The sequence below is a fragment of the Rattus norvegicus genome, chromosome 6, assembly GCF_021556685.1.
Source record: "Rattus norvegicus strain SHRSP/BbbUtx chromosome 6, alternate assembly SHRSP_T2T, whole genome shotgun sequence".
Taxonomy (NCBI): domain Eukaryota; kingdom Metazoa; phylum Chordata; class Mammalia; order Rodentia; family Muridae; genus Rattus; species Rattus norvegicus.
Window position 1 is genome coordinate 42,568,703 of NC_141539.1, and position 15,370 is coordinate 42,584,072.

General features: G+C 40.4%; 1 protein-coding gene across 16 annotated transcripts in view; it reads left to right on the top strand.

The window, feature by feature from the left end:
• Positions 1-15,370, top strand: part of Nbas (NBAS subunit of NRZ tethering complex) — a 341,775-nt gene that overhangs the window by 261,614 nt on the left and 64,791 nt on the right. For 9 of the 16 annotated variants that reach the window (NM_001427446.1, XM_087554761.1, XM_087554762.1 and 6 more), the window contains exon 49: positions 10,467-10,606. In NM_001427446.1, coding sequence (NP_001414375.1) covers positions 10,467-10,606 — 140 coding nt within the window. Of the gene's footprint in view, positions 1-5,990; positions 6,057-10,466; positions 10,607-15,370 lie in introns of all 16 variants that reach the window. The other 7 variants (XM_087554759.1, XM_087554760.1, XM_087554749.1 and 4 more) reach the window with 1 other exon arrangement.

Sequence of the window (15,370 nt, forward strand, 5' to 3'; positions counted from 1 at the left end):
GTCCCCTCGCTGCTAGGGAGTCATTTGCAGAAGAGGAGGAGACGGAGTTGTGAGCCATGTGTACATTAGAACTGTCCTAGAGAGGTCAGCACCCTGCTTGATTTAGCTGAGAGGTCATGACTGCCTTGTGAGTGATGAGGCAGGCACTTCAGTTCAGTTCTGTCCTAGAGTCTGAGTTCTTGGCTATGTACTACAAAGCTCCATTTGCTGGGGACACGCAGACTCAGCAGCAGCACCTGGTCATGTGGCACTACATGCAGTGTTCTCCGGAAAGCCTCTCCTCCTTCCATGGATTGGGTTTTAGTAGATGAACGAAATCAGGAATTGCTACCCTTTGAAGGACAACAAAGCATTTGTCATTTCATGATGTCTCAAAGCAGTGTGGTGTTGATATTCAAATGAAATGTTGGGAAATCTCATGCCTGTTAAAGATTGTAATACATGTGAAATTTTCTTCAGCTATTCTTCAGGCATACAGTATATGCCATGAACTGCAAGCACTCTGGATACAAAAATGGATAAGATACTTTTTTCTGGAGTCTGTGAGTTTTCACACACAGAAATCTGAATTCAAACTTAGTTTTCACCGCCCACTAGCTGTGAACTGGGAAAAGTTAGTAATTCTCTCATCTATAAAAGGAAATAATATAGTCATTGTGAAGCTTAAATTCCATAAATCCTATAATATTCTCACTTCAGACAAGGAAACAGGCCTTGTTGGTGTGGGATTTTATAGCAGAGAGCATGGTTGTGCCAGTAATCAGTAGAATTTAGGCATCAAGACATAAGCTGACACATGGCACAAATCTCATGGATCACATAGAGCCATGCATCAATGCAGTGAGAAAAGACTCCTTTGCTAGTTCTTCAGAGCCAGTGTGTTGTGTGAAAATAGGAAGGCGTCACTGGACGAAGATGGCATGGAATGGGCACACTGGGGAGACAGCTGTGTTCTGATCAGGGAACGAGATGCCAGGGAGGTACATGAGCAGATTGCTGTTCTGAAAACAGTCTGTCCATAGAAGGGAGGACTGAGGCAGGAGTCTGGTTTCTGAACTTGGCTGAAGCAGAAGACATAGCAGCGTAGAAAAGAGAGCTTAAGATGTGTTCAGATATGGGGAGGTGAACAGGGAGTTTGCTGCTCTGACTAGAGGGGAAGTGTGGTACTCAACTTGCTCGACAGTGCTGGAGGAAAAGCTGTGCTCTGGGTTCTGGCAAGTCATTGATGTGCTTTAATCAAGTCATCAATTTGTTTTATTTAATCTTACACAGCATTTTCTAGCATGCTGGAGCAGTAGTGAGGCAGGGAGACTCTTGTGTCTTCATGTAGGCAAAATGTTTGTAGGCTTCATGTGTCTTAGTAATGGCTGCTTTCCAGAAATAGACTTAAAATTATCAAATGTTACCAGATGCCATTCTCTGGCTCCCTCAATCTGCAAACTCAGTTGTCTATAGTAGATGACTATATTAGGGTACCTTTTAAAATGTTGTCACTGTGTTCATTGTCCTTAGTGAGACCTTCATTAGGACCCGCTCACACATTGATGCGAGGTTTGGTCTTACCCTCCCATTGCCTCCTGTTTCTTTCCCCATTCTCACTAGTACCTTTCTCTTTCTAATGGTCTTGTGTTCATTTTTACATCTGGGTCTACATATGAGAAACAAGACATAATGTTTGTCTTTCTGGGTCTGGCTTATTGTGTTTAACCTGTAGATCTCCATTTCTAACTTTTCTCAGTTCGTTCTCCTTTTATAGCTTCGTGAGCCTCCACATTTCCATTCTCTCCACCTTGATGTGTGGGTAGGCTTCTCCCATGTACTTATTTAGCATGAATTAATGCTTGCTGCAGGAGATTAGTATGATTATGATGGGATTTGTTTCTGCTACTTTTCCACCTAAATATATTTATTTAATTGCTTATTTATTTCACTGTGGTTATAAAGGTTTTTGTTTTGTTCCATGGTTCTAATCTATCATAATGGTTTTGTTTTGTTTAAGTTGTCCAAAGATGGTCATTGTGATTTCTTTTTAAGTTTTCTTCTTTTCCACAGTGCCCACCATTTCTGGAGCACTTCCCCATGTCTGGTACTCATGCGTCAGAGTCCTGTCTGTACATTCTGTGACTAGCTCTTGACTTGGTCATTGATTTCAGAAAGCCTTGTTTCCTTTTGTTGGAAATGCTGTCTAAGAGCCAAACTGCTGCCAGGGGTGTGCACAGTTGGGCTTCTAGGAGAAAGAGCCTGAAGATGAGTAACCGCATGGATATTAAAAGTCTACATCTGCTCTATTCCGATCACTAAAAGTCAGGTTTGTATTGATACCCTCCTTTCTGTCTGTGATAGAGTCCATTCTGCCTTCATTGGTAAGCTCTCCTCTGCAGAGACTCAGCTCTCACCCAGAATTTACTTTCAAATTTGCTCTGTCCTAGAATAGATAATTTCAAAATTACTCTCTCATTTGCTCAGCAGATTTTATTTTTATAGAGCCTTTCTCTTCAGCCGTAGGTTAATAGTACTAGTAATACTTTTTTTCCTAATGCTACTTGATTTTTCTTTTCTTCCCTCCTTTCTCCACATACACGAAGACACATCACCATTAGACTGCTTGCCTTAGTCATGTCTACCATTCAGTTCATTGTTTTGCCTATTTGTGTAATTTGGCCAATCTCGTTGGTTTCAATTGTTTGTTTTTAGTATGTGAGTCACTAACAATGTAATGTGTAAAGTAGAAAGTGGAATTTACTATTGTTTTTACTTCTGATATTTTGGAGTTCAGACATTCTCAGCCTTTAATTATATTGGATATATGTAACTTTTAAAAATCTTTGTTTTGACCCATTTTTGAGAACAGGTAGGCAGATACATATATCATCTTCCTCTGTTACCCAGGAGTATCTTTGGGTAGCTTCTAGCTAAATGAAAGCATCAGAGTCTAAAACCACCGAAGCTTTGGTGTAGACATGTTCTCACAAGCTGAGGATCAGCCTATGTTGTGGTTGAAGATCCAGTTTATTTCAATGCTTTTGACAGCCTCCCATGGACAGGATGTCAGACTTCCTGTGTCATACTTCAGTGGCACAGTTCTCTTCATCCCATGCATCCCACAGGGAAGCAGGGTAAGGCTGCTTAAGACAGGCATGTATCTCAGTACCAAACTATGTCATACATACATGGTAAAGAACTAAGAAACTCTAGCAGCTAGGGCTCTGTTGGATGCCTGCAGATTCTGTGTGTGTGTGTGTATGTGTGTGTGTGTGTGTGTGTGTGTGTGTGTGTGTGTGTGTGTGTGTGTCTGTCTGTTGCACACTGATCTGTTGCCTTATACATTATAATCTCTGAATAGTATATCGGGTTTGATATTCGATACAGTTGTCTTTTTTAGCCTATGGATACCTTAAGGCATTGCCTTTGTCCGTGGGCTCACAGCTATGAGAAAGCCAGCATTTAGTTTCTCATTCTTTTATCCCTGGCTGCTTCCTGCTGATAATAGAACTTCTCACTTTAACTCAGGATATAGAGGGTGCTAGAATATAGGTTCTCTTACTATGCTTGCAGTCACGTATTTGTGACATCCATTCAATATCTGCATCTATGTTTTAGTTCTTTGAAAATGTGAAAATCTACCCCCAAAAGTATCTTTTAATGTTTAAAAACATTATTTAATTAAATATTTTCATAATTTTTATTTAGTTTTAATAAAATCCATAACTCAGAAATGAAAAATGGCCATTGAATATCTATCTTTTCTTGTCTAATAGTGGTGGTTCTGTAGTTGATTACAGTATGGAACAACAGTGACAGTGCTACTGTGAGTCCCCTTGTGTGCCAGGACTAGTTCACAAGTCCCTTAGACCAGTGAAGGAGATTAATAGTCAACCTTTGGTGACAGCTTTTTTGTTTGTTTGTTTGTTTTTGTTTTCATCTTCTCAACATTTCATTTTCAGAGAAACTGTGTCCTATCCAGTGGACACAGGAGGACACATTGCCCAACTTCAAGTCTAGTTTTACTTAGAGCTCAACTCTGTTAACCTTTTGTGCCTCTATTTTTCTACCGAGCCTGCAGATTTTTGTTTGTTTCTAATTTGAAACCTTGTATGTGAGCATTACAGTATGACATCATTATGTTTGTGGAAGGAATTGCATAGCTACTTTTCATCTTTACATTAACTATAACTCTGCTATCTGTTAGGAGCCACAGAGCAGAAGTTAATGGCACTGTTGCCGATAGGAACAAAGGTTTGTAGCAGTTCCACTCTGAGAGTACTTCATGTTCACTGTAGCATGTTCACTTGTATCTGTATCTGCAGAGGCAGTGAGCTCCTGTCAGTGCCTGGAGGAAGATAAATAGTCAGCTGCAGTGTCCCAACTTATGGTGTCTGGGTTCACTAACAGCAGCACAAGAAAGTTTAAGGTAAAAAATGGCTCCCACTGAGAACAGTGTGTTAGTTCTTCTGTTTCAAGGACAGTGACTCTGGTCTGATAAGGACCTGCAACAACTTGACAAATGGACTTTAGGAAGGAAGGAAGGAAGAAGTTCCCTAATTCTGCATGGAAGAAAAAAGCAGCATTTAGAGACAAAAACAATACTCTCATGCTTGAGTCACATTTGTATTTTGCTCTTTGAATTTTGTTTAATTAGTTTAATAGCAATTAATGTTTAATTTTAATGTTTAATTAATATCAATAGCAAATAGTCAGTAGATGTGCAGGTATTTGTATAATATTTTCTCAGATCCTCCTTGGACTAGGAAGGAAGGAGTGGTAGACAAAGCGTAAGTTGCTACTTGTTCCCTATTGGCGACAACTTCATGCTCCTGAATAGCTTCCTGGGTTAAACTCGTGTCCCGCAAGCATGAGGCCAGAGTCAGATCTTCAGAACTTGTGTAAATGCCAGGCGGTTGTGGCAGCTGGCCTATAATTCTAACAATAAAAAGGAAGACTAAGCCTGGGGACGGACTAGCTTATATCAAAGATCTCTATGTTCAGTTGAGAAACCCTGCCTCAGTAAGTTGAACTGTATCATATGCTGAACGATGGAGGCTCTAATTCTTGTGTAGATCCCCGTCCAGACTGAACCAGAGCCTTGATTTTAGGTATTTTAGGGATAGAAGTTCTCAAGGTGCTCACACAAAATACATGCCCTCACAATTTTGGAATCCTGTCATACCCACTTGGTTGAACATTTGTGAGCTCAAGAAAATGTTTGCTCCACCAGGGGAAGGGGAAGCCATGGGTCCTGCTAAGACTGAACCCCCAGTGAACTAGACTGTTGGGGGGAGGGCGGCAATGGGGGGAGGGTGGGGAGGGGAACACCCATAAGGAAGGGGAGGGGGGAGGGGAATGTTTGCCCGGAAACTGGGAAAGGGAATAACACTCGAAATGTATATAAGAAATACTCAAGGGGTTGGGGATTTAGCTCAGTGGTAGAGCGCTTGCCTAGCAAGCGCAAGGCCCTGGGTTCGGTCCCCAGCTCCGAAAAAAAAAAAAAAAAAAAAGAAAGAAAGAAAGAAATACTCAAGTTAATAATAAAAAAAAAGAAAAAAAAAAGAAAATGTTTGCTCCTTAATTTTTTCCCCATTAACTTGTCAGTTTTATGAAATAATGATTTTATTTTCAACTTAAAGTTAGTTAATTTTTCTTATTCTTTATGGTCAACATTCCTAAATATAGTATGAATATATATTGAGCCAAAACTGTCTTCTAGAAAGGTATCAGTATTTTGATTGTGCTGTGTACACACACACACACACACACCTAACAAAAATAAAACAAAACAGTATATATTGATCATATGATAGTGTGGTGGTTTAAATATTCTTGGCCAAGGAGTGGCTTTATTAGGAGGTGTGCCCTTGTTAAAGTAGGTATGGCCTTGTTGAAGGAAGTGTGTCACTGTGGGGGTAGGCTTTGAGATCCTCCTAGTTTCCTTAAGTCAGTCTTCTCCTGGCTGCCTTTGGATCAAGATGTAGAATTTGCCTCTCCTTCTCTAGCACCATGTCTGCCTGGACCCTGCCATGCTTCCCACCATGATGATCATGGACTGGACTTCTGAACCTGTAAGCCAGCCCCAGTTAAGTGTTGTCTTTGTAAGAGTTGCCTTGGTCATTGTGTTTCTTCACAGCAGTAAAACCCTAACTAAGACAGATATTTAATTTTTCTCTGCTGACTACTCAGTTTGATTATAGGTAAAAAATTTTACCACTGAAGACTAGGAGACCTGTTCATGATAATACAGAACTTGGTAGTGTGGTGAGAATGTTTTAGCATTGTTCTTAACCAGGAAAGGAACAAATGCAGCCTATAAGCTTTTGAAAACCAAAATTACCATTAATTACTTGTATGGTTCTCTAATTTCTAGAATTACAAAAGAAAATACTAAATGGGATTAGACTTAAAAAAGAATATGTAAGGGTACTGACATGAGTTTGAACAATATGTGTTAATATATATATATATATAAACAACTTATAAGTCTCTATCATGTGGGCTCATGAGTCTAATACAGAAATGTACCTTTTCAAACTCAATGTTTTATCTTTACCTCAAATATTAGGGTAAAAACTGCTCTTTAAAAGCTGGTTAGCACTTAGACCTTGAAAGTTGTATTTAATGACCGTCATTTGATGCTCTTTACTAAAGAGTTTTACAGTCTTGATTGGGTTGAGAAGGCTGCTCAGGCATGACCTGTAATGTGGAAAGGAGGTCTCCAGAACAAGCTGGCCAGACTAGTCCTGTGGGTAAGCTCTGCATTTGTCCAGGGCACTCTGGCATGAGGAATCAGGTAGGAACGTGGTAAAGGAGTCTCTGCATGTACTTTGGACTTCATACCTGTACTCACAAGCATGGATATACATCAATGAAAAGTAGAATAAAAAAGTAGAAGACAGTTTTAGGGTACTTTCTCAACATAATAATTACAGAAATTTCAAAAAGTTATTGCTAAATAGTTTTCTTCAGATCTTTCACATTTTAGGAAGCCTCAGAAGAAGAACTAACTAGCTTTGTTCAGGATTCTTTTTGAGGGCATGTTTTCACAGAAGGCCATGGAGGATGAAGAGCTCCCACGGAGCAGGGCACATAGACTTGTGTTCATTCTAACAGATTCATAGTCTTCACGTGTGGGGCTCTTCACAACCACTTCGTGTGTGTATCACTTTCCTAAGTGCTGCTTTTGACCAGCAGAACCGAAGTACTCCCTATATGACCCAAGGAATCAACAGTTTGGCAGATGGTTTCAGTGTGAAGGCAAAGCCACACAGAGACTGGGAACAGTGATAGGAAATGTGGTGGGGAACCCTGTCCTTGCTTTCTCTCATTTACTCTTTCCAGTACCTTGTGAAAGGGCTTGCTTCTTGTTTCTAGAGCTCCGCCATCAGGGTCTGGCTCTGGGTTTGGTTACCTGTCCATATTAAAAGAACAAATTAAGATAAAATACATAGGGCTGGAGAGATGGCTCAGCGGTTAAGAGCACTGGCTGCTCTTCCAGAGGTCCTGAGTTCAAATCCCAGCACCCACATGGTGGCTCACAACCATCTGTAATGGGATCTGATGCCCTCTTCTGGTGTGTCTGAAGACAGCTACAGTGTATTCACATACATTAAATAAATAAATTTTTAAAAAAAGATAAGATACATAAAATGGAAAGTGGTTTTCCTTCAAACTTTGTCCAAAGCTGGAGGGAGCAGTTCTCAGTTCACTGCTCTTCCATTAATTGCATCAGTTTAGAGAAAGAACAGAAGCTCACACAAATTCAGCTGTGAAACCAGGGAATGATGCTGGGAAATAATCATAAAACCCATAATTCCTACTTCTTGGGTTCTTTTGCACATCCTGGGGCTAGAGGCCAAGGTTTGTGATGAGTGGTAGCTGATTCCACTCTTAAGACACAGGAAGCTGGGGCCAGAAACTTAAAACCAAAGTCCTATTTCCGGGGAGCTGTTATGCCTTCTCTCTACCATTCTGTTGGGAATAGCAGCTCAAATCTGGGTAGTCTCTCAGTGTAGTTGAGTCCCTGAGTCACAACTTCATCCTCTCTGTATGTCACAAAGGAATACGACTGTGTTTGTATATGTTCTTCTCTGAAAACTATCAATTACAGAGTTATAAGGGATTTTTATAGTCCTCGTCTCCAGCGTTTCACCTGCACTTCCACCATTTCAAATTCCAGCAGTCAGCCATCATATGTCCTTAGACATTTACCAAGTGAGTGCTGCAGTCTTCTCTGCCTCTACTCAGCCAACTTATTAAATATCTTTTGATTTTCATACAGTATCTTCCTGTTTCATTACATGTTGTGTGTTATACAAATATCTAGGAGGAATAGGGTATCCCCTGGATTTGTTAAGTTTTGTTTCCTCCTATTAAATCCACTCTCTGTTATGTCTGTTTCCTCCAGACTAGACCGTCTCTGTCTGTGTTCAGCATATGCAGTACAGTGTTAAGCTTGGTGTTCTTGAAGAAAAACTGATCCCAAACAGATACGCAGGTGTAGAGGGAGGAGGTGCGTCAGTAACTCTTCGGATGAATGTTGATGCCGTTCTTTGGTGCTACAGCAAGTCTATAGGCAGTGTTTACCTTGCAGCACAAACTTTTGTTCATGTAAACTCTTACACAGAAACTAGATTACAGAGCAGGAAGAGATCAGTCATTGACTGACCCCTCTCCCCAGTGCAGACATCAAGCAGTACTCTCATTACCTGAGACTTCTGCTGTTTAGGAAGCCCATTTTCCAGTAATGAAGATGAGGCCCAGAGCCAGGCTTTCCTGAAGTCTGGTGGTGAACATAATGCCAGCAAACCTGCCTGTCTCCAGTCTTCTGCCATCAATGACAAAACCAACAAAGACTTTATGACAAGTCCAGGAGAATTTAATATTATTGGTGCTAAATTGTCTTATGAGTGATAAATTGTCACTTATTTGTAAGCTTGCCCACTCAGTTCATTTATTCCGGATGTACTCATTGCACATCTTGTAGTTTGAGTACTAAGGACGGTGAGACGAGAGGATGTGGATTTTAGGTATGCCTTACAACTCAGGCAGGTAAGCAGGGCCTTCACTGGGAAGGAAACAGGGCTCTAAGTCCTCCAGTATCTGGAGGAAGAACATGCCAGGGCAAAGAAATGGTTCCTGGTAGCTGATGCAGAATGTGTGTAATTGTGAGCAAGACATGTCAGGAGGCCTAGAGGCTGGAGACAGAGTGAAGTACTGAGATTGGTTAATGATGACTGAAAGTCTTGAATTTGTGTTTCTTAGAGACATTTGCCTGCTCCCAGCTAGAAGCCTTGCTTAAATAATGTTGAGCTTATCTTGTGTTGGCTCCTCTTTTCAGAACATGCTACTCAGATTATCTTTTGGCTGTCACTTGAGAGCTCCATTACCAGGACAGTTGAGCCAATGTCTGCATGTCCCAGGAGGTTGCTAACCCAAGTGTCCCCCACACAGAGCTGTGGTAGGGATCAACTGACTTGCTATACCATGAAATTATTTCAAAACTGTAAAGTGCTATGGGCCTATTTATTCCACTGATGGACGGCCTGAGGCTCAGAGGTGGGGGTCGGAGGTTCTGGCAGATCACTGTGGGAGCCAGGCTTCCCACAGTAATTACTGATAATTTCATAGTTCATATGACCATTTGCAACACTGCAAAATTCATGGTATGACTCCTCAGATGGTGTGTTAGATCAGCACCATCATGGCCATTAAATAAATGTTTTGGAAACCTGCATTAGTCCAGACAATTTAGCAAGTGTGTAAGTAAAATCCATTCTCATTATCCTTTCAAGGTGTGATGATCTGAACCCTGTGAATACATATCACCATGCCTTTACCATTGCGATTGTCTGTGTCCCTAACCGCCGAGAGCCTGTGAAGAGAAACTAGGAAGGGGGATGAACTGACTGGCTTGTATATCAAAACCACTTTTTGACTTAAAATAACTGACACTTTTCCCCAGAGCCATCCTGCACGTGTAACTTGTTTTATAATTGCCCTGGTTAGAAGAGAAGCCATTTGGTTATCTAGTGGGAAGGGGTGGATGCTGTGAGACTGACAGGGCCTCTCCCGTAGTAGAGACAGACTGGCAATGAATACTGTGTTTGACTTGCATGGTGTGTGTCGCCAAAGCATCATATGACAAGGGAACATGCATAAAATCTTTAGTCAAATTAGAGTAATTTCTAGGCACATGTTGGCAAATGGCTTTCTGATGAACATTAGGAGTCAATTTTGGACAGTTTAAACTTCCAAAATTCATTTAATGTTAAGTATGCTGAAATAATTGCTTTCAACTGTAAAAGCAATCTGCATTTTAACATGTTAGTAAATTTCTGTTCTGGCTTGGTTTTAGACAATATTTAATTTTTATTCAGTAAATTGCAAAGTTTTTCAAAGTTCTTTTCTCAGTCACATACAGTCTTCTGTGACCCAGCTCAGCATTGCCAGTTTCGGATGTGTACTGCTTCTTTCAGGTGGATGTAGCTGACACTGAGAGTGAAGAAAGCCGGCACTCTCTATTCATGGAGCTCCTGGAATCCAGTCACCATGAGGTCGAGTTTCAGCACTTGATTTTACTCCTGCAAGCGTGGCCACCCATGAAAAGTGAATGTGTGTAAGTGTTAAGATAGTCGACAGCCGGGGGCTGGGGATTTAGCTCAGTGGTAGAGCGCTTACCTAAGATAGTCGACAGCCTCTGTCTGAATGTCAGTTTTAAAAATGCAATGTCCTCAGCAGAGCCAGTGACACCCCCTTACATTAAGGAATACGTTCCAAGCACTCGGAACTGGTGAAGGGTACCAAATGCAGCTCTCCACCATGCTTTCCCATGAGATTCCCTATTCCCGTCTGTACAGATTGAATGTTTACATCCAAGCTAAGCACTTGTTATATGCTGTAGTGGTGAGTTTCTTTCTTTCTATCATTTTAATTTTATTTTTTTCTTTTTGAGAATCTCTTACATGTATATAGTAAAATATGATCTATCCCCCATTTTCCCCTCAAGCTGCCCTCATATCTCACTAACATGCCTCCTCCCAAAGCCAAGTCTTTTTTTTTTTATTACCCACCAAGTCCAGTTATTGCTGCCCATATGTTCATGGGTGAGGCACTGCCCACTGCAGCATGGGAGTAACCAGTAACCAGAGCCTCAGTAACAAAACAAAAACAAAAGGACATTTGTCATCCCCAGACACTGTCCACTGCCACTAGCCTGGGAGCATCTTCCTGCCTACGCTTGGATTTTGGCTGGCTTGATCTTATGGGTTTAAAAAGGTATTTATGTGTGAGAGAGATCACTATTTGACTTTGAAGACAATTTAAGTTGTTTCTGAAATATTGGAAATATTGGAAGACAGCATTTCCTACTCCCCCTACTTTTTCACAATATTCTCTGAGCCTCGACGGTGTTCAGTTAACATAAATGTCCCATTGAAGGGTAGCCATGCAGTCCCTTATTTTCCGCACTTTGACCAGCTCGGTCTCTTGCCATTGACTGCTGTCCCCAAAAAGAAACTCCTCTGGCCAAGATTGGGAGCAACCTAAGTCAATGGGGACATGCATACATATTTAAAGGACAGTATTTAAATATGATGACAGGATGGTCATTTAGCAAAATAACAATCGAAAATTCTACTCTGGATTCTGTGACTTGCCCATGCATGGGCTTTTGACCAAATTACAGCACCACGATTAAATTTTATGTTTGATAATTTTGATTTTTTTTTAAAAGTGTGGTATTGGTGTATGTGTATGTGTGTTATTGGGTTAGGTAGGTTTATGCATTCCTAAATGGAGGCCAGAGCATGACCTAAGGTATATCTCCCTCTCCTGTTGTCCGGGACAGACTGACCAGAAGCTCACTGCCTCTGCTGGGCTCTCAGCACCTTCCACTCTCCAGCCCCAATGCTGGGCTACAGACACACACCTGGTTTCCTGTGTGGATACTGGTGATGTGACCTTCTGTTTGCAGACAAAGCACTGTTAGCCACTAAACCATCTCCTTAGTCCCCTATAACTGTGATTTTGGTGTTCTAAGTACAGCAGATCTCTGGTTGAATTTCTTCTTGTTCTTGGCAGTTTCACAGAGGGGGGATTGTTTTTATCATGGGTCTTGGCAATGTCAACATACATTTTTTTCCATACGGTTGACAACTTTGTAATTTTCACTTAAAAGGAGGCCCTCTATGATTTCCCTTTCGCAAGTCTGAGCTGCATCCCACTACTCTTCCTATTTGAGGAGGACACTACTGAATAAATAAGGGTTAGTTAGGTGGGGCACTGTGGTACTCTTGACAGTCGGTTTATTAACATAAATGACTACTAAATGACACAGAAAGGAACAACATTCAGTGTAGAGCCACTGGAATTTTTCTTTTTGTGAATTGTGTTTTTTATGGATAATTGAAAACACACACACACACACACAAAATTATGGGTTTAAAAAGGTATTTATGTGTGAGAGAGATCACTATTTGACTTTGAAGACAATTTAAATTGTTTTTGAAATATTGGATAACCTTTCTATTTCCCTGTACCTAAACCCAAATGTTTTCTTCAGAAGTACCATAACCATGTCTGATTTAAGATATGAGCACAATAATTTTGTTCTGGTATTTCACAAGGAAATTTCTTGCCTGATTTATTTTAAACAAAGCTTATAGTGCTGCCTTGAGATTTCATATGGAACAAGTAATTCCCATTTATTAAGTGCTCACAATATTGAGCATGTAATTTACATACATTACCAATCATCCACACAACAAACATGCATAGATAGTGTAACCTAGTTATACAGATGGAAGAATTGCGTCTCAAAAGTTAAGTAACTTGAGACTGCACACAGCTAACAAGTGAAGGAGACAGAATTCTAAGGAGGAATGGCCCCACAGCAGGCTTGGGTTGTTTCCTCTCTGTCCTGCCTAGCTTGCAGCTGCCACTCAGTGTTAACTGAGGTGCTTGTCTTGTCCTTGTACTATTGGACATGTGACTCACCCTTTCCTTTGGGAGAAGTGGCCAGGTTTCCTTTGAGCAGATCACCTGTCTGAAGCTGTTTCCACTGGCAAGGATGTGTCTCTATACTCCTGCTCAGGCCTATTGGCTCCAAGGCTGATATTTTTTAGTACCCAGCAAGTGATTCTGTCCTAGGCCAGTGAAGCCTCCATATCTTGGTATGGGAGGAAGGAAGCTTACCTGGAAATGATTTATCCTAAAGCAGTTTCAGAGCAGTAAAACACTCTTCACTTGAGCCCCAGGGTGGCACTGTTAGGAATTCCTGATGCACACAGAGGAGGGCTATGTCTTTTTGTTTTTTCTAAGCAGATTCCTTTAGAAGGGAAAGAAGGTGTAGCTTAAGTCTCTGTCTTCTGTGACATTGATGGCATCCTGACTCATGTGCTACAGAGTGGGATTTTACTTGAAATGTTTAGTTTGAGGTTTGTTATTGTTCAACACAGAATCTGGTTATGTAGCCCAGGCTGTCCTTGAACTAGTGACCTTCAGTTTCCTGTGTCCTACCATGCCAGGCTATCACACCTCTTCTGTTCACAACCTTCATTGTCATAGTGAAGTGCTTCCCTGTGATCTTGCTAAGACTACTCAGGGCTGCAAGAACTTGTGAAGTGTAGGTTCCTGGGTACTAGGCTTCTCTTAAAAATCTCCAGAACAAAATAGAAACAGAAGAAACAATACCCAATTCATTTTTTGAAGGCACAATTACATTTATACCTAAAACACACAAAGACACTACAAAGAAAGAGAACTTCAGACCAATTTCCCTCATGAATATTGATTCAAAAAATTCAATAAAATCTCACAAGCCAAATCCAAGAAGACATCAAAACGATCATTCACCATGATCAAGTAGGCTTCATCCCAGGGATGCAGGGATGGTTCAATATATGGAAATCCATCAACAAAATCCACTATATAAACAAACTCAGAGGAAAAAAAAAACTAAACACATGATCATCTCATTAGAAGCCAAGAAAGCATTTGACAAAGTTCAACACCCCTTCATGATAAGAGTCTTGGAAAGATCAGGAATCCAAGGCTCATACCTAAACATACTAAAAGTAATATACAGAAACCAGGAGCCAACATCAAACTAAATAAAGAGAAACTTGAAGCAATCCCCCTAAAATCAGGGACTACACAAGGCTATGTACTTTCTCCCTATCTATTCAATATAGTACTTAAAATCCTAGCCAGAGCAATTAGACAACAAAAAGAGTCAAAGGGATACAAATTGAAAAGGAAGAAGTCAAAATATCACTATTTGTAGATGATATGATAGTATACTTAAGTGACCCCCAAAATTCCACCAGAGAACAGCTGATAAACAACTTCAGCAAAGTGGCTGGGTATAAAATTAAATCAAACAAATCAGTAACCTTCCTCTACTCAAAGGATAAACAGACTGAAAAAGAAATTAAGGAAATAACACCCTTCACAATAGTCACAAAAAATATAAAGTCCTTTGGTGTGACTCTAACCAAGCAAGTGAAAGATCTGTATGATAAGAACTTCAAGACTCTGAAGAAAGAAATAGAAGAAAATCTCAGAAATGGAAAGACCTCCCATGATCATGGACTGGCAGGATTAATATTGTAAAAATGACCATCTTGCTGAAAGCCATCTACAGATTCAATGCAATCTCCATCAAAATTCCAACTCAATTCTTCATAGAGTTAGAAGGAGCAATTTGCAAATTCATTTGGAATAACAAACAGGATAGCAAAAACTATTCTCAACAATAAAAGAACTTCTGAGGGAATCGCCATTCCTGACCTCAATCTGTATTACAGAGCAATAGTGATAAAAACTGCATGGTATTGGTACAGAGACAGGCAGGTGGACCAATGGGATAGAATTGAGGACCCAGAAATGAACCCACACAGCTATGGTCATTTGATCTTTGACAAAGGAGTTAAAACTGTCCAATGGAAAAAAGACATCATTTTCAACAAATGGTGCTGGTTCAACTGGAGGACAGCATGTAGAAGAATGCAAATGTACCCATTCTTATCTCCTTGTACAAAGTTCAAAGTCTAAGCAGATCAAAGACCTCCACATAAAACCAGATACACTGAAACTAACAGAAGAGAAAGTGCGGAAGAGCCTCGAACACATACGCACAGGGGAAAATTACGTGAACAGAGTACCAATGACTTACACTCTAAAATCTAGAATCCACAAATGGGACCTCATAAAATTGCAAAGCTTCTGTAAGGCAAAGGACACTGTCATTAGGACAAAATGGCAATTAACAGATTGGGAAAAGATCTTTACCAATCCTACATCTGATAGAGGACTAATATCCAAAATATACAAAGAACTCAAGAAGGTTGAATCCAGAGAGCCAAATAATACTATTAAAAAT